Genomic DNA, 20,167 nt, shown 5'->3' on the forward strand with positions numbered 1-20,167 from the left:
CCATCTAGTTTTTAGTAGAGATGGGGTTTCACCATGTTGGCCAGGCTGGTCTCAAACTCCTGACCTCAAATGATCCGCCTGCCTTGACCTCCCAAAGTGCTGGGATTACAGGCATGAGCCACCATGACCTGCCTGTACTATTCTATCATTATAAGAAACTAAACTGATTTCATGTATCTTAGTCTAAGGGGTCTGTATCAACTTAAAACATATACATAAAATTTATCCCTCCAGTATAGAAGTTATTTATACTCCTTACAGGAAAGGAGAATGAAGAGGACAAAATCATTTATACTTTTCTAAAAATAAAGTTTGCTCAGAAAAAGAGACTTCTGCCATTTCTTCCTTTTCAGAGCAATTACTTCAAACTATTTTAGCTGATTCTTTAGACATTTACTTCCATATCTTTAAATAGTATGTTTGTAATTGGTACTTCTTAATTTTCCCATTTTATACATTATCTAATGACTCCCCATAATGGAAAATAAGGACTTACCTTTCTTTTGTCTTTTGATCTAACTTCTCCTTCTTTACATCCTCCATAAATGGTTGTAGCATACTCTTGATTATATCAGTAGAGTAATAATGTCATCATAAATGTGGTTCACAGCTGAACCATTGTAATATTCTGTAATTATTTTTCCTTACCATCTTGGATTGTCTTATTTTTCCCCATTGCTCCTTCCTTCCTTCCTTCCTTCCTTCCTTCCTTCCTTCCTTCCTTCCTTCCTTCCGTCCTTTCGACAGTGTTTCACTCTTGTCCAGCCTGGAGTGCAATGGTGTGATCTCGGCTCACCACAACCTCTGCCTCCCAGGTTCAAGCTATTCTCCTGCCTCAGCCTCCCAAGTAGCTGGGATTACAGGCATGCGCCACCATGCCCAGCTAATTTTGTATTTTTTAGTAGAGATGGGGTTTCTCCGTGTTGGTCAGGCTGGTCTAGAACTCCTGATCTCCGGTGATCCGCCCACCTCGGTCTTCCAAAGTGCTGGGATTACAGGCGTGGTCCACTGTGCCTGGCCTGCTTTTTTTTTAATGTATTAATTACTAATTCAACCCTAGACTTCTCTCAGTTACATAAAACTTTTATTAGTAACTTAAAAACAGTTGATAATCTATTAGTATCATTGTGTTGAGGAAGTTGCCACCAGAGCCTATTAAACCACTTTAATCTGGACTGGTTGCTCTCCATCTTTGTACAGGTGTCCTCTTGCTGTCTTCCTTCACCATGCTAGGGTTCCTTTCCTCTCTTTCTTACATAGGATTGCTATAGAATAAATGTTTGTGTCTCCCCCAAATACATATGTTGGAACCTAATCCCCAGTGTGATAGTATTTGGTGGGGCCTTTGGGAGGTGATTAGGTCATGAGGGCAGAGTCCTCTTGAATGGGATTAGCACCCTTATGAAAAGACCCCAGGAAAAAAAATTAAAAAAATAAAAATAAAAAGACCTCAGAGAGTTTCCTTACCCTTCCACCATGTGAGGACACAGGAAGCAGGACCTCACCAGACACTGAATCTGCTAGCACTTTGATCTAGGACTCCCCAGCTTCCAGAACTGTGAGAAATAAATTTCTGTTATTTATAAGCCACCCAGTCTGATACTTTGTTATAGTCATCTGTACAGATTAAGACAAGGATCCTCTGTTTCCTGGATCCTGCGCCTTTCTCCTCCTTACAGAAATCCTTAAGGAGCTTCCTGAGAAAGGGTGCATAGAAGGTAAATTGTTTTAGACACTGCATATCTGAAAATATCTTCTGTCTTCACTGTTGACATGGCTGTTAAAATTCCAATCTGGTAATCATTTTCCCTTTAAACTGAGGGCTTAGTTTCTTTATTCTAGCTTCCATTATGGATATTGAAGATTCCAGTGTAATTCTTGATCTTTTGTAAGAATTTTTTTTTTCTTTCTGGAAGCATATAGGATCTTTTCATTTCCACTGGTGTTCTGTTATTTCACCATGATGTGTGTTAGTGCTGGCACTTGATGGGCTCTTTTAATATGCAAAGTTATATTGTTTAGTTCTGGGAAAATTGATTTAGAAACTTTTTGATGATTTCTCCAATTTCTTTGTTCACTCTTTCTGGGACTTTTAGGGTACAGTTATTGGGACTTCTGGATTAATCCTCTAATTTTCTAATCTTTGTTTCTTTGATTTTCTATTTCTTTGACTTTTTGCTTCTTTTTGCAAGATTTCTTTAACTTTATCTTCTAATCCTTTTACTGGATTTTTCATTTCCACTATCTTAATTTTTATAGGAACTGTTTATTTCTGTGAAGCATCTTTTTTTCATCAACGTAATATACACTCTTATCTCTTCATAAGAAAGTTGATGCTGTACTGAACACTATGGATAAGAAAATAATTTTTAAAAGAATGTTAATAATATTTATTTTGAAAGAGTTTCCTTTGCTTAATGTTTGCTTCCTCTGAATTGGTTTTTAAAATTTCAGTTTGTTTTAATCTTTGTCTTTGAAATTAGACACTGTCCCTTAAAAGTCTATTGATTTTTCACTCTCTGCTTTGTATTTAACAATGGGGTACCAGAAAGTGAATTGGAGGTTATGTATGCATGGATATAGTCTATTGACTATGGTCTTCATCTTAGGGTTATCTGACTAGAATATTTTGTGAGGAAACTCCTGTTATTATGTCTTTTCTCTTAGCCTGTTCAAATTCCCTAGAACAGTGGTCCCCAACTTTTTGGCACCAGGGACTGGTTTTGTGGAAGACAATTTTTCCACAGACTGGGACTGGGGGAGGATGGTTTCAGGATGATTCAGACACATTACAACTTATTGTGCACTTTATTTCTATTATTTTTACATTGTAATATGTAATGAAATAATTACACAACTCACCATAAAGTAGAGTCAGTGGGAGCCCTGAACTTGTTTTCCTGCAACTATACCGTCCCATCTGGGGGCGATGGGAGACAGTGACAGATCATCAGGTATTAGATTCTCATAAGGAGCATGCAACCTAGATCCCTCTCATGCACAGTTCACAACAGGGTTTGCACTCCTATGAGAATCTAAAGCTGCCCCTCATCTGATAGGAGGCAGCTCAGGTGGAAATGCGAACAACGGGGAGTGGCTGTAAATACAGATGAAGCTTCACTTGCTCTTGTGCCATCACTTACCTCCTGCGGTGTGGCCTGGGGTGTTCCTAACAGACCACGGACCAGTATCCATTTGTGGCCTGGGGGTTGGGGACTCCTGCCTTAGAAAACACACACTTCCAATCTGCTGCCTCAAGAGCTATCTGGCTGTTAGCAGCTGTTGGAGCTGTGGAAAAGGAAGACTGATGGGTATCTCAATATTTGATATACATGTTTTTCTATATAGTAGCCACCCCTGACCCTTTCTCAACTGCACCTGGTATCCCAGTGAACCCATTCCAGAGGCTCAGTTTTGTCATCATCAGAACAACTTCCAATCTTCTGCTCAGGTGAGAGAGGGCAGTCACCTGCCTAACCAGAAAGAGAATCTGTGGGTCTTCTTAAACTCACTTTCAAGTAATCATCCTATTTTTGGCTTTACCTTTACCTTCACCTTTAGAGGCACCTGGGATCATCAGACTCTGTTGGCAGAGGAGGGGAGAAAGACTAGAGAGTGATGTAAATCAAATTGCTTCTCAGGTTTCCCCATTGCTGGCTTAGCTTTCTCAGGTGCGATAAATATTTCTACTTTTTTATCTGTCTGCTAAAAAACAGAGTTTTGTTGTTTTTGTCTTAGATACCATTCTGTTTGTTCTAAGGCTTATGCCTTAAATCACCCACTGTCATTTTATTAGACTGGAGATAATACCTCTGTTCAGTTCACTATCTTTAATTAGAAGACTCTGAGTCCTGCTTTTATTATTGTTGATGTTTCTAACAAAGTGTTAACATAAATATTTTCTGTTATAAACTCCATAAACACTTTTTCTTTTGAGACAGGGTCTCACTGTGTTGCCCAGGCTGGAATGCAGTGGCGTGATCTTGGCTCACTGCAACCTCTGCCTTCTGGGCTCAAGCAATCCTCCTACCTCAGCCTCCTGAGTAGCTGGGACTACAGGCACACACCACCACACTTGGGTAACTTTTTAAACTTTTTGTATAGATGGGATCTTGCCATGTTTCCCAGGCTGGGCATAAACTTTTGAGAGGCACTATAGTGTAGTAGTTAAGAGTACAACCCTGGAACGTGACTGCTGGGTTCATGTCTTGGTTCCACCTTACTGTATATCCTTGGGCAAGTCACTTAATCTCTCTGTGCCTTAGCTTTCTCGTTTAGAAATGAAAATGGTAACAGTAAACATCTCATAAAGTTGTTTGGAGAACTAAATATGAAGTGTTAGAAGACAGTTTTTCATGTATTAAGTGCTCAACAAATATTAGCCATTATTATGTAAGTGGCTACATATATTCTATTAGATAGTGATAACTTAATTGACTATTTTTCTATTACTGAACATTTAAGTTGTTTCCAACTTTTCTTTCTTGTTTTTTATTGTAAATATTTAGTTGTAAACATCTGTTAACATAAAACTTTTTCTCCATTTAGGATTTTTTTCTTTTGAATAGATTCTTAGAAGTTGAGTCAGCGTAGAATAGTTTATGACTTTTGAGACATTCTTAGTTGTTTTTTGAAAGGATTGCTTCCATTTACATTTCTACCAGAACTATTTGAATGCCTCTTTTACAATTTTTTTTTTTTACTAGTACAGTACTGTTATTTTAAAAAAGCTTTTGCTAATTTGATAGGTAAATGTGTTATTTTATTTATTTATTTGAGACAGAGTCTTGCTGTGTTGCCCAGGCTGGAGTGCAGTGGTACAGTCTTGGCTCACTGCAACCTCTGTCTCCTGGGTTCAAGTGATTCTCATGCCTCAGCTTCCCTTGTAGCTGGGATTACAGGCATGTGCCATCACACCTGGCTAATGTTTGCATTTTTAGTAGAGATGGGGTTTTGCCATGTTGACCAGGCTGGTTTCGAACTCCCGGCCTCAAGTGATCTGCCTGTCTCAGCCTCCCAAAGTGTGGAGGTTACAGGCATGAGTCACCGCACCCGACCTGGTGTTATTTTAACATATACTTTTTTTTAGATTACCATTGAGGTGCTCACTTTTAATCCAAAGAAAAAAGTGATTATTTTTATTTTGTATTGTAGCTCATTTAGAGATGTATGGTAAGCTATTATGGAAAGCTCTTGTTTATTAACCTGCATACATTCTTAACCTTTCCTGATCACAGCACCTTGCATTTCCTTACGTAGTCCTCTTCACTTTCTTAGGCATGTGATATTTTTGAGATTAACCTGGATTGACTTCACTTCTGGCTCCAAAGATTACTGTTGTTGAACTGTGCTTCCGTCATTCTCCTAAGCTTAGTAATTGGGTAATTGGTTCAGGAATGGGAAGGTAATCCAAACAGGCCTAAATGGGAACTTTAGGACTCTTATCAGGACACAAACTCTCTTTTTCTTGCTGGAAGAAGGAACAAGAAAATATTTAGCTCCAGTAGCTGCCTATAGCCTTTTGGCATTATTAATTGACAGCCTGTTGAGAATGTAGCCAATATTGAGGTAGCATAGGCAAACATTAAAAGATAACAGTCAAGGTGCTGGTCACATTGCTGGTCTGAAGTCAAACCTAATTTTAGACTTTTTAGTCAAATAAGCCAATATATTTACTTTTTGTCTTAAAGCCAGCTTAAGTTGTGTTTTCTGTATTTGGAACAGAAAGTACCCTACTCACTGAGTTAGCGGAAATGGTTAGAAAAGTGCTTCCTACATTTTTTTGTTTTTTTTGCCCTACATGAAGGCATAATTAGAAAATGATAACATAGTATTTGTATAGTGCAGAGAGGCAAGTGGACAAAACTACTCTTCACAGGTTGAAACCAGTCCTAGGTGTTTTGGTCTTCCCAGGCTGTGCCTAGCAGTTTGCAGTACTGAGAGAATCAATGACTGTTAATTCCTGTAACATATTCATGGAACATGAATACTTGTAATGTATTCATGGGACATTGTCCTAGCACATCAGTTGGAATGTTGGCCCAGAGATTATTTACTTAAGACCATAGGATTGATTACCATATGTTTTGCTTATTTGCTCCTTTCATAACACTCTTAACTCCAGTTATACATTTTTAAAGTTTACTGAACGGAGAAATACTTAATCTTCTTAATTACTTGCCCTGGTTCATATTTTGGGAATATTTGCACATTTTTAGGTATTTAGCATCAGTTTTCTCTGATTTTTTATTTTTTTTTTTTAAGACGAAGTCTCACTCTTGTCCCCCAGGGTGGAGAGCACAATGGTGCAATCTCAGCGCACTGCAAAGTTCAAGCAATTCTCCTGCCTCAGCTTCCAGAGTAGCTGGGATTACAGGCGCTTGCCACCATGCCTGGCTAATTTTTGTATTTTTAGTAGAGACGGGATTTCACCATGTTGGCCAGGCTGGTTATGAACTCCTGACCTCAGGTGATCCGCCCACCTCAGCCTCCCAAAGTGCTGGGATTACAGGCAGGAGCCACCATGCCCAGCCTTCTCTGATTCTTAATACAAAAGATTACAACTGGCCTCAAGTTTCTCAGTTCCATTGTTAAGGCCAGATTACAGTGCTCACAGTTTTGCCTAGTTCTTTAACTCAGCATTTGATAAACTAAAACAAGAAAACAAAAAACTATTTTTCTAGACAAAATTTAAATTTCCAGTACATATTTTAAAAACATCCAGTGACCAAATGAGCATTTGCATGCTCATGTTAATATGTTTCAGTGGTTGTCACACTTTAGTAGTTTGTTAAAACACAGGATTGCTGGGCCTTACCCCCATTTTCTGACTCAGTAGATCTGAGATAGATTTGAGAATGTTCATTTCTAACAAGGTCTTAAGTGTTGCTGATATTGTTGGTCCAGGAACTGCACTTTGAAAACCACTTATTTATTTCATAATAATATAAAATGTTATTAGTTTGTTGTTGTTTTAACATTTTTTATTATTAAGCAGATAAGTAATATGGTTTTCTGCTCTCAATATAAAGAGATACTATTCCCAGACTCCAAGTTATTTGGCTAATGATTTTGAATGTAGAGTATTTAAGACAAATAGTCTATATATAGCAAGAAACACATACCAAGTCACATAACAAATGCACTTTAAAGTGTATTTCTGATAAATGAGTAACATTTTGACATTGATTTGCCATAGAAAATAGAAGGAACAGTTTGATGAAAATAATTTAGCCTTCTTTATAAATAAAAATCACAAATACAAATATAGCAAACTTCTTAAATCATCACCTTAAATCTCCTTTTTATATGTTGGAATATGAGTAATAGATAAGATCTATTCAAAGAAATATACCTTTCTTATAAAATATTAGTAATGTTTAAAATATTATTATTATACATAATAATAACTTCTAAAGAGTCTCAATAGTATAGAAAGTGAAATCTGATGTAGTTGTAGATTTTTCCTGTATTTTCTTCAGAATTATTTATTAATTTACCTTATTAGGGTTGTTAATCCAGCTAAAAATCTGTTGCAAGCCTTCAACAGTGCTGATGTTTTAAAATATGAGCATGTATTTTTGCATTAAACTTAACATTTGTTATCAGATTAGGAAACAGTTTTAGAAAAACTGGTTTTTATTTCTTCAAGGTTACACAGTGATGGCTGGGTGTGGTAGCTCACACCTATAATCCCAGCACTTTGGGAGGCTGAGGTGGGCAGATCCGTTGAGGTCAGGAGTTCGAGACCAGCCTGGCCAACATGGTGAAACCCCATCTTTACTAAAATGCAAAAATTAGCCGAGTGTGGTGGTGTGTGCCTATGTCTCAGCTACTTGGGAGGCTGAAGCAGGAGAATCACTTGAACACGGGAGGTGGAGGCTGCAGTGAGCTGAGATCGCACCACTGCACTCCAGCCTGGGTGACAGAGGAAGACTCCATCTCAAAAAAAAAAAAAAAAAGAAAAAAGAAAAGAAAAGAAAAAAAGGTTACATAGAGAAAGTAGTCAAGTTTTTTCTCAAGTCTAAGACTTCTAACTTTAAGTTCAATGATTTTTTTTTTTTTTAACCATACTCTGTAGGAAGAAATACTCTATAAACCCCAGAGAAACAATTTGAGGATCAAAGGAAAAATATAAGGGAAATTGCTTTGTTAGGTAAGGGGTTGTTTATATATACATATGTATACGTATATGTATATGCCATGGAGTTGGGGGAGTGAATGAAAGAGAGTAAAACAGTTCTTGCCTTTCAGAAACATCCCATTGGAGAGGCAGATTGAACATACAAATAATTGGAGAATTCTTGTTAAACTATAGTGTTGAATTTAAGCACACAACATGAATTTAGAAAATGGAAGGGTTATTGTGGTTTAGAATGGCCAGAGAAGGGTTCCTGGAGAAAAGACACCTTGAAATGGGCATAAAATATGGATAGATAAGTGGAGTGAGTAAAAAATTATTCTAGATACAGAGGTGAAAATGAACACGGATTAGTAGGAGACAGTAAGGAAACTGTAATAGAGGAAGTCTTTTGGGGGCAGAAGATGAAAGTTGAAAAAGGGGATAAAACTAGAAAGTGAGGAACCCTGAAATATTAGGCACAGGAATTTGGGCTTGATTTGTATACAAAAAGAATTCTCTTGACTTTGGAAATTGATGAGATTTGGGTGATGTTTTGCAAAATAATTCTGGAGAAAATATGCACAATAGATTGAAGTGGGAGAGAAGATTAAATAAAAGGATAACAGGAAAAGGTGATTGTAATTCATGTCTGAGGTAATGAGGATCTGACTAGATTGATAGCAGTAGGAGTAGTGATGCAGAATGAATCTAAGAGCAAATCAGAAGGAAGAACAAACAGGTCCATTTAGAGATTAGATTTAGGGGATGAAGGAGAAAGTTAAAGTGACAGTGTGGTTGACAGAAAAAGTGAGCAAGAGGTGGAGAAGCAGAGAGAGAGAAAGAGAAAGATGTCAAAGATTTTGTGAATGTTCACTGGAGATTAAAATAGAATACATGATACAACTGACAACAATGAAATCAAAAAGATTTGCGAGAGAAGAAAAAGTACACATTTTGATTTGTTAAATTTGATGTGAAAAAATGCAAGTGAGTACTTTAGAAATTGCTGAAGATGAATTGGGAATCTGTCACATGGCAGTTGTGTGATAGAACTTTGGAGCTGGAAGTAAATTAAGAGATAAAATAAGAAAGGAGATACAAAAAGGTCAAAGCATGGGAAAACATAGCTACCTATTAACAGATTTGTTAATATTAAAGGATTCCCAATATGTTGCTCTTTGAATGAAGCAGAGGTCACTAACTAAATACCCTCAGGAACTAGGTAAGTGAGATAGATTTATTTAATATTCAACTAATATTTATTTAATCTCATGTATTATGCTATATCTGGTCATGTCCTAGGTGCTGAAGACACTGCATGGCCAAAGTAGAGGAGATTTTGACCTCACAAAACTAGTATTTTAAAGGAGGAGGTATAATACATAAAATTAACACATAACATAATTTAAGATAATTTAGGATAATGGTAAGTACTCTGGAGAAAATAAAACAGGATAGATAATATGCTAAAGAGTGATTAGGTATGGTGCTTACTGAAGAATTAACATTTGATCTGAAACTGCAGAAACATGAAAGAAATTCTGTGTAAAGATATGGATATAGAGCATTCCAGACAGAAGGAACAGCAAGCCTGTAGGCCTTAAAGCTGGAATACATTTGATATGTTTTTGAACTGAAAGATTTATTCAGTGTCTATTGTGTTCCAAATATTTTGCTAGGCTCTGGGGGATACGACAGTGGCTAAAGTGGCAACACTGGCTCCTAAAGCTGAGTGGCAAAGAAATCATCTATATTTGGTGCACCATCTGGTAGACAGTTCTATTGGTAAATTGATGTATTTAATGTAAATGATAAACTATATAAACATATAATTTTTAAAATGTTATTTTTTCCTCATATTTTTTTGTCAGAGAATATTTAAGGCCTAACTATATATCACTTTTTCCATAACACTCTCCTTAAAACCTTCCTGTGGACAGAATTAATTGCTTTGTCATTTGTATTTTTATAGGTACTTTGTACATGTTTCTGTTCTGGTGCTTATCACGCTGTTGGCTTCCATGTCTGTCTCTGCAACCAGATTGTGAACACTATCCTGAAAAACTTGCATTGTGCTGTACATATGCTAGGAAGCTAATCAATGTTTCTTTAATCAACTAACTGCTCTATGAAATTATGAGAAATAATAAATAATTGTTTTACATAATTGAGAATTATTTGTTATACAGTCATAGATTCAATGTTTTTAGTTTTACTTTTTTAAATTCTGCTGTCCACATTGTCTCTTTTCTCCAAGTTCCTTTTCTTGTATTTGCTTTTCATCTCTTTCATGGTTTTCTGAAATGCCATCATGTATTTTTTGAGGACCAATGTTGTTCAAGTTGTTCTATGCATGGTACAGTTTATATAATTAAATAGGAGGTGAGTTTTGAAATCCTTTTTAGAACTTTAAAGATGATAGATTGACCACATCCATTTATTTTTCTCACGTTCATTAAAATGCATAAAAAGGGTTTTAACTCACAGGGACAAAAGAGAACAGACGATGATTTAACAGAATCTGTCAGAAAGCAAATAGAGGAGCATTGTGACTGACTTAAAAGTTCAGAAGTTTGCTTAGCACTTGGAAACAACAGGTACTTTATGAGGCAGGAACAAGACTTGGGAATAAAAAAGGAAGACTTGCTGAAAATATATGTATAGAGTACTTGAACCTTTCCAGGTCTCCTTTCCTGCAGAAGATGAGAGTTTATGTGCTGGAAAAATGGAACCATGGCAATTCTAGTTAGGAGTATACCAGATAAAGCAGATGACAGGGATGAAGCATGGGGCTGAAAATGAAAATTAAGTAAAAATCTACTCATTGAACTATGGAATCCTTACCTTCTACTATCATGCTTCTGTCAGAAGGCATACTGCCAGATAAAATTCCCTACCTTCTTCTCTTTAAACTTCAGGACAGGAAAATGGAGAGTTTCCTGGGGAAAATGAAACACCTGAGAGAAACTATGTCTACATATTGACATTACAGAGGTGAACCCCTAATGAAAACTCTGTTTTGTTACCTGATCACCTAGTAGTGAAACCTATCAATCAATAAGCCCTCCCTCAGTGCTTCTATTCACTTTTTTTTTTTTGGAGACAGGGTCTTGCTCTGTTACCCAGGCTGGAGGGCAGCAATGCGATCATACCTCACTGTAACCTGGAGCTCCTGGGCTCAAGTGATTCTCCAACCTCAGCCTTCCAAGTAGCGGGAGATGTGTGCCACCATGCCTGACTTTGTGTGTGTGTGTGTGTGTGTGTGTGTGTGTGTGTGAGTGAGAGAGAGAGAGAGAGAGAAGATGGGGGTCTCACTGTATTTCCCAGGCTGGTCTTGAACTCCTGGATTCAAGTGATCCTCCTGCCTCAGCCTTCCAAAGTTCTGAGATTACAGGGGTGAGCCACCATTCCTGGTTCCATTCAATTTTTAATGTATCATTCCACTTTTTAAAAATAGTTTTATTGAGATGTAGTTTCCATACGATATGGTTGACTCATTCAAAGTGTGCAATTCAATAATTTTTAGTATATTCACAGCTGTTTATCCATCACCACAATCAATTTGAGAACATTTTAACACCTCAAAAAGAAGCCCCATACTCATTAGCAGTCATTCACTATTCCACTGCAATCCCGCTTCAACCCTGCAACCTAAGCAAACACAGATCTACTTTATGTCTCTATGGATTTGCTTATTCTGGACATTTCATATAAGTTGAATTATTAAATATGTGGCCTTTTGTGATTGACTTCTTTCATTTAATGTAACATTTTCAAGGTTCATCCATGTTGTTGCATGTATCATTACTTCATCCTTTCTTATTGTGGACTAACATTCTATTTTATAGATATGCTACATTTTATTTATCCATTCACCAGTTGATAGGTATTTGGGTTGTTTCCATTTTTTGGTTATTATGATTAATGCTGTTATGAATATTTATATGTAGTATTCTCTTGGGAATTGAAATGGAATTGCTGTGTCATATGGTAACTTTATGTTTAACCTTTTGAGGAACTACCTAGACTGTTTTCTGGTTGCACCATTTTATATTCCCACCAGCAGTTTATGAAGGTTCCAATTTCTCACATCTTTGTCAACACTTGTTAGTATTTATCTTTTTGATTATAGTGTGTCATTCTATTTTCAAACTTCAATAGTTCAAATAATAGGATAACTAACACCTTTATAACCTTACCTAGATTTCACCAGTTACTAAAAATCTGCTATGTTTGTTTTATCTATGTACCTCTCTTTCCCAAATCTGTTGAAAGTTGTAAGCATCATGATACTTTGCTCTGAGATACTTGAAACTTGTATCTCCTTAAACAAGGGCAAGTACACTTTGCTTTATAGCCATCTAAGAAATCTAGTATTGATTTAGGAATATTATCTCAATATACTATACTCAATATTTGAATTTCCTCATTTTTCCTCCAAATGCCCTCAATAGCTATTCATTTTTTCAATCTGGGATCTAATTAAAGTTCCTACATTGCATTTGGTAGTCATGTCTCTTTGTTGTCCTTTAAGCTAGAACAGTCCCCCTGCTTTTGTTTTTTATGATATTGACTAATGCATTACTTATAAATATAAACAGACAGCTGAGGATCATCTGACATTTGAGAAAACCACAAAAGAGATGAAAACCAAATGGGAGAAAAGGAATTTGGAGAAAAGAGACAATGTAGAGAGCAGAATAAAAAAATTAAACTAAAAATATTGAATCTGTGGCTACATAGCAAATTACCTCCAATTTAATGGTTTAAAATAACAGTGATTTATTATTTCTCCTAATTTTGTGAGTTTGTTGGTTTGTTTTTCTGCTGGTCTTGCCTAGGCTGTCTTGCAACTGCACCTGAGTTTGTAGATTGTTGTGGGGGTTAGCCCCAGCTGGGACATTTGGGATGGCTGGGCCTCCTGTCTCCATGTAGTCTTTGATTCTGAACTTCTCGTTCTTTGCATGACATGGCATGGCAGGTTCAGAGCAATATTTTCAAAGAGCAAAGACTTCAAGGCCTACTGACCAAAACAAATTGTAAGGCAATCCTAGTTTCAAGGGAGTGGAGACATAGATTTCATCTCTGGAACGGAGAAGTGACCCTGTCACATTTCAAATGAGATGATGGGAGGAATTTGTCACCATTAAGCAATTTATCAGTTTACCTCTTTTACATTTCTCACACAATCAAAACATGTTCACTTTCATCCCAAGACTTCTAAAAATCTCAACCCCAAACAGTATTGGGCTCAAAGTCCAGCGTTACTTGATCTGCATTGGTTTGAATGTGGTTCATGCTCTTTGGCTGCAGCTTGTCAAGTATTATTCCTCTTGATCCAGAGATCTATGGACTAAAAAAGTATTTGCCTCTCACACATTCAATACACAGTGGTGAGACAGGGATATGATAACCACAGTAGATGCTTTCATTCAAAAAGGGGAGGAATAGTGGCATTTAGCAGTCACTAGTTCATGGCATTTCTGAAATGCAAGTGGGCACAATTTATCAGGGGCATGGGATATTTCTTGATTAGATCTCCATTCTGCAACCGGGGAGTGGTCCCCTAGTACATTGTTTTCATCTTGGCCATACCTTTGAATTCTTGGCTTAGCTGCTTGAAAGGCCCTTCCTTTTCCATAAAACATGGCCTCTGTTTGCAAATGGGTGTTGTTTTAGTCTTGTTTTCTACCCGTTGTTCTTTGGTGGCCCCAAGGCCTCTTTTTAACCGTGTCAGTCCTTTTTAGTCCAAGCTGGCAGTGCTGCTGCCAGTACAATTTTTAAAAAACCAAAACCAAACAAACACAAAACATTCTGGGGTTTCTATGAATCTTTTGTCCAAAGTCAATCTTTTTAGGACAGATTTCTCCTACCTTGGGCATGTCACGATGCTCTAAGATAATGCCCTTGAGATCCTTGTGTAAAGCTGCCTTGAATTTTTCCATGGTCTTAAAATGTTCCTAACATTCTTACCTGTGTTTTGATATTTATTTGAGCTATTTCTTACTGTGAAAACTTTTGTTGATTGGATATTAAACGATTTATTTTCCAACCCAGCACATCTTGGGCCTTTTTGTGTGGTATATCCTCCAAAGTTGACTTATGAGCCTGAACAGTTTCTTTTTGACTTAATCTCTCTCCCCATACTTTCAATATTCAGCTAAAAAAAAGTCAGTTTACACTTCCAGTATTCTGCCTTAGTCAGGTCCACAATTTGACTAGGTACGTTTTCTCTCTTTCAAGTTACTGCAGACAATACTTTGTCCAGTTATTTCTGGACGTCTTTGCAGACTCCAGTAACAGTTTCTTTATCGCTTTTCCAGTTTCCATAAACAGTCTTTCTGCCACCCTGTTTGTGATTGTGGAATTTTTTTCATAGCATCCTGGTTTTGTTCTAGAAACACAAGAACCTCTCTTATCTGGTAATTATTTATATATTGTTATGTATTGTTTAATGGGCACAAATTCTTCCCATTGTGTATCTACACCCCTTTACAAAAATGTGACCTTGTTCCTTCCATCTAGAATTGGAATCAATTTCTTCACCCCTTTGAATCTAGGATAGCTTTATGAAATGCTTTAGTTAATAGAATGTGGCAGAACTGACACTGTATGAGCTCTACAGTGTAGGCTTCAAGGGGATTTGCAGTTTCTGCCTTTGAACTCTTAAAAATACCCCCCAGAGATCACCATGCTATGTAGAAGTCTGGGGTGAAAACCATGTGAAGAAAGACACCCATAAGTTCCAGCGTTTCCAGCTGAATTCAGCCCTAACTAAGCAAATCTAACAACTGAATAAACTTGTATAAAATAGCCTACATAAAATCAGCAAACAACCCAGCCAGTCCACAAAATGATGACAAATAATAAATTAGTGCTGTAAGCCATTAGGTTTTGGGTGGTTTGTTATACAGCAATAACTAATACAGAAATCAGCACTGGAAGTGAAAGGATACCATAATAAAAATCTAAAATATATGCCACTGGCTTTGAGACGTTACAAAGATTCTAGATATAAAATGTATTGTGTAATAAAATAGTTATATATTGTAATGGTTGCTCAGCAATATGAAGGGACCACTTTAATTGGTGAGACCAAAATGACTTCTTGGAGGAAGAGATATTTTAGTGGGTCCTTGAAGGATGGGTAAGATTTTGACAGATAAAAATGGGAGTAGGGATAAATATGGGAGAGAGCAATTGCTGGGTCATAGGGATGTCTGGTGGATTGTTTAAATGGCCACAATTTCTCCCCTCTCTGTAGTAACACTCTTTGAAATGTTCATTTTGTGTCTTCCTACATCAAAAGATGGAGTGTATTTCTTCATCCCTTGAATCTTGGCTGGTTTTGTGATTTGCTTTGATGAATAGAATGTGACAGAAGCAGTGTTACTCCATATCTGAACCTGGGTCTCAGAAAGCCTTGAATGTTCTGCTCTTCCTCTTGGAACCCAGTCCAGCCACTATATAAATAAACCAAGACTACCTTACTATATGAGAGATTTGTGGTCCAGTTGTCCTTGTACCACAGTGGACAGCGAATCCCTAGAAACAGACTCTTCAGACAGGCAGCTGATCACAGACTTATTAATAAACCCAGCAGAGAACAGAGGAACCATCCAGCTGAGCCCAGCACAAATTAGCAATCTTCAGAATCCTGAGCTAAATAAAGCAAAAAATATTTAAATCATTGTTATTTTAAGTCATTATGTTTTGGGGAGGTTTGTTACACAGATAAAGGATATATGTCTTCAATGTAATACTACCAAACTGTTTTCCAAAGTGGACTTACCTGTTTACATACTGATGGTATCTGGGAGTTCCTGTTGCTTCATTTCTTTACTAATTCTTGGTAATGTCAGACTTTAAAATTTTTGGCTGATCTGGTATGTTGTGGAATCTTGGCATTTTAATTTGCATATCCTTGATTACTAATGAAGCTAGGTACCTCTTTCCTGGGTGTATTGGCCATTTGGATATCCTCTTTTATGAAGTACCTGTTCAGACATCTTGCAGATGTCTCTATTTGTTTGTCTTTGTCTTTTTCTTTTTTCTTTCTTTCTTTTATTTTTTTGAGAAGTGGTCTCACACTGTCACCTATGGTGGAGTGCAATGGCACGATCAAGGCTCACTGCAGCCTCAAACTTGTGGGCTCAAATGACCCTTCCACCTCAGCCTTCCCAGTAGCTGGGACTACCAGGGTGCACCACCACACCTGGCTAAGTGTATTCTTCTAGAATAAATTTTCATTTGCATCTGCAAAGTTTTTATGGGCATTATCAATCTGGAAGCATTTTAAATTATATTAATAGATTGAGGTTTCTTTCACCATCCTGTGAAGCAGCTTTTATTTAAAAATTAATATGAAATTAAACTGTTTACAACTTTCTGGGATAAGACTTTTTTCCTCTTCTCTTTCTTTGTCTCTCCCTCCCTTTTCTTTTCCTTTATACTTTATTTGCTTGGCACCAAGGCACCTCTCCTGTAGAAGGTGGGTTACTTTCGGTTCAGCCTTACCTGAGAGTTTAACTCTTTTGAATTCTGCTTAATGTAGCGAATCTCTTATTAGACTTTGGTAAGCCCTAAACTTGAATTCTATACATTTTAAATCAGACTTCATAAAAGCTATAGTTTAATTTTGCCTCATTTGTCAAATCCCCACAGGGTAAAGATAGCTGTTAGTGCTTGGTCTACTTTTTGGTTCTTGGTTTCTTTTAGAATTTAGAATTTGGTTCCATAATTTTTTATTATCTTTTCAGTCTTTGATGCTTTTGAGAAGATTTTAAAATGTTTTATTTAGAATTTTTAGTTGTTTTTAGTAGGAGGATTGGTCCAAATAACATACCTCATCATTTTCAGGAATGAAAATTTTCCTTTTAGAAAGTTTGTTTCATGCACATGCACTGCTGTTAATTTTATGTATCAACTTGGCTAGGCCATAGTACCCAGATGCTGGGCCAAATACCAGTCTAGATAATGTTGTGAAGGTATTTTATGGCTGTGATTAACATTTAAATCAGCAGACTTTGAATAAAGCAAATTACTCTCCATAATGTGGGTGGGCCTCATCCAATCAGTTGAAGGCCAAAAGATAAAAAGATTTGGGTTGTCCAAGGAAGTGGGAATTCTGCTTCCAGACTGCTTTTGAACTTGAGCTACAACATCAGCTCTTTCCTGAGTCTCTAACCTGCTGGTTGACCCTAAAGATTTCAGAGTTGACAGTCTCCACAATTGTGTAAGCCAGTTCCCTAAAATGTCTCTCTCTATCTCTCTGCTTGTGTGTGTGTGTGTAGGTCTGTGTCTATATATAGGTGTATATGAGTCTTTCACATATATACATACAACCCTCCACATAGATATACACACATGCCTATCCTATTCTGTTTCTCTGGAGAATGCTTGTTAGTATAATACTTATCAGAATGGCTAAAATAAAAAAAATAGTGATAACACCAAATGCTGGCAGAAATTTGGAGAAACTGGATTACTTGCACATTGCCAGTGGGAATGGAAAATGGTACAGCCACTCTGGAAAATAATGTGGCAGTTTCCTTTACAACTAAAAATGGACTGAATATTCACTCAACCCAACAGTTTTACTCTTGGGCATTTATCCCTAAGAAATGAAAAATTATGATCACAGAGAAATGTGTACATAAATGTTTATAGCACCTTTTTTTCATAATAGTCACAAACTGGAAACTACTAAAATGTTATTCCATGGGTGAGTAGTTAAGTAAATAATATACCCATACCACAAAATACTACTAAACAATAAAAAGGAATGAGTTATTGATACATGTAACAATTTGGATGAACTTAAAAAAAAAGCCATAGGTTACATGATGTGTGATTTCATTTATGAGTGCTCTTGAAATAACAAAATTACGGAGATAGATAACAGATTAGTATTTTCTCGGAGTTAAGGATAGGGGAAGAGAGTGGGTATGACAACAAAGAAGCTGCTTGAAGAAGCTTGTATTGATGCTAGAGTTCTGTATCTTAAATTGAGGTCATAGTTATATGAAGCTATAAATATGATAAACTTGCCAAAAGCATATATACACACAGACACATGCACACAAATAAGTACATGTATAACTGGTAAAGTGCTAATAAGCTCCATGGATTGTACCAAAGTTAGATGCATATTTTTAATACTGTACTCTTGTTATACAAGATGTTAACATTTGCGGGGGTTATTAAGTGAATGGTGTATAGGACTTCACTGTACATTCTTTTGCAACTACCTGTGAATTGATAATTATTTCATATTGAAAAGTTGAAAAGTTTCTTGCAGCCTGACTCATACATTTTCTGGGTTGAGAAAGGTATTTAACTATCTTGGTTTTTAATAAAAGGCAAATTTTCCAGCCTTCATCTTCCAACTATGTTGAGTTTGAAGATTTCATATTACTATTCACATCATCTTCACAAAGAAGCTTTATGTCAAGGCAAAGTTTAGGAAGCAGAATGTATATCCCAGCTTTGGCATGAAGCAACTTGCCTGCAACGTCACGAACCCAGCCTTTAGAAGACTGGTGAGAAAAATTTGGCCTTTGAGGGTACTCAGCTGCCAGAAAAGGCTTCAACCATAGAGAAACAGAATAATACCATTGTTGCTAAGTGTTTTTTTGGTCAACATTAGAGTGGAGTGATGACACAACTGTTAAACAGTGCTGAAATTGGCAGATTATGGGATACAGGTTGTCATATTTTTATGGTAACTATGCTTTTACTTGAAAAACCTAGATAAATTGTTTTTTTCAGTTAAGACCTTTTTACATTACAGGAAATAAATATTAATATGGAAAACAACTTCAATACTGAGTCATCATCTACCTTTACTCTTCAAAGTTCTTCAGAGACATTGTTTTCTATTCAGCTATTAGATTTCAAAACAAGTTTACTGGAAGCATTAGAAGAATTGCGTATGAGAAGGGTAAGCTCCTTTTTAAAATGCTTTTGTTAAATAGGAAAACTCCCTCTTGTTTAGAAACAAAATATATAGTCCAATTAATGAAGTAAAAGAGACTAGGACAGATTAAGTCAATGATCAAGGAATGCGAAATAAGAATTTGGAAACTAAAGCACAAAATAAAAGAGGGGTTTTCAGATTAAGTGCCTGATAAGTCAACTAGTATTTATTGAATCCCTGGGAGTGCACAGATAGCACCCTCTTTAGACACATGGCTGATGAAAAAGAATCGCTCTTGGGGAGATTACATTTTTGTTAAGGTTATTATACAGATGCCTATGAAATGATTAAATAATGAAACAAGGCAGTATATGATTAAGTGACAAAATAAATGTATGTAGTAAATATTCTGGGTTGAAAGAATCAAATATCTTTATTTTAAAAAGTGGCAACTGGGATTTTTTTCTTAAAGCATATGTCTAGTATAAAATTGTAAAAGACGAGGCAGGTGGATCAGTTGAGGCCAGGAGTTCGAGACCAGCCTGGCCAACATGGTGAAATGCTGTCTCTATTAAAAAATACAAAAAATTGGCTGGATTTGGTGGCACATGCTTGTAGTCCCAGCTGCTGAGTCCCAAGTATTGCTTGAACCCGGGAGGTGGAGGTTGCAATGAGCCAAGATCACGCCACTGCACTCCAGCCTGGGTGATGGAACAAGACTCTGTCTCAAAAAAAAAAAAAAGTAAAAAATATTGGTTTCAGCAGGATATCTATATTGTGCAAATCCTCTTAAAAAGCATTTTATTTCTGAGACTTGTATGGGTCTAAATTTTAACTCTATATAGAATAGACTGGAACTTGGAAGATTCTGGAGAGAAAAAAACCATAAAACTATTGCAATAATGATATAGAAATGAGTTCACTAGGATGTATATATGACCATGAAGATAGAACAGAAGAGGCAGAGAGAAGAATCAGTATAATTTACTGACTTTCTGAAAATAAGCTATAAATGAGAGAAAAAGAGCTGGAACAACATTTTTATTATATAATAATATGAATATTGTTCTAGGATTTAAAAATATTGAAATTTATTGTTACAATAAGCAAATTTAAATACCACAGTG

At 36.5% G+C, this 20,167-nt stretch overlaps 1 protein-coding gene across 1 annotated transcript in view; it reads left to right on the forward strand.

Moving 5' to 3' along the window:
• Positions 1–20,167, forward strand: part of CCDC73 (coiled-coil domain containing 73) — a 184,979-nt gene that overhangs the window by 9,468 nt on the left and 155,344 nt on the right. Inside the window, exon 2 of the mRNA XM_026454068.2 lies at positions 18,915–19,064. Within this exon, the coding sequence (XP_026309853.1) occupies positions 18,930–19,064 (135 nt within the window). The 5' untranslated portion in view covers positions 18,915–18,929. The remainder of the gene's footprint in view (positions 1–18,914; positions 19,065–20,167) is intronic.

This window comes from Piliocolobus tephrosceles, chromosome 13 (assembly GCF_002776525.5).
Source record: "Piliocolobus tephrosceles isolate RC106 chromosome 13, ASM277652v3, whole genome shotgun sequence".
NCBI lineage: Eukaryota > Metazoa > Chordata > Mammalia > Primates > Cercopithecidae > Piliocolobus > Piliocolobus tephrosceles.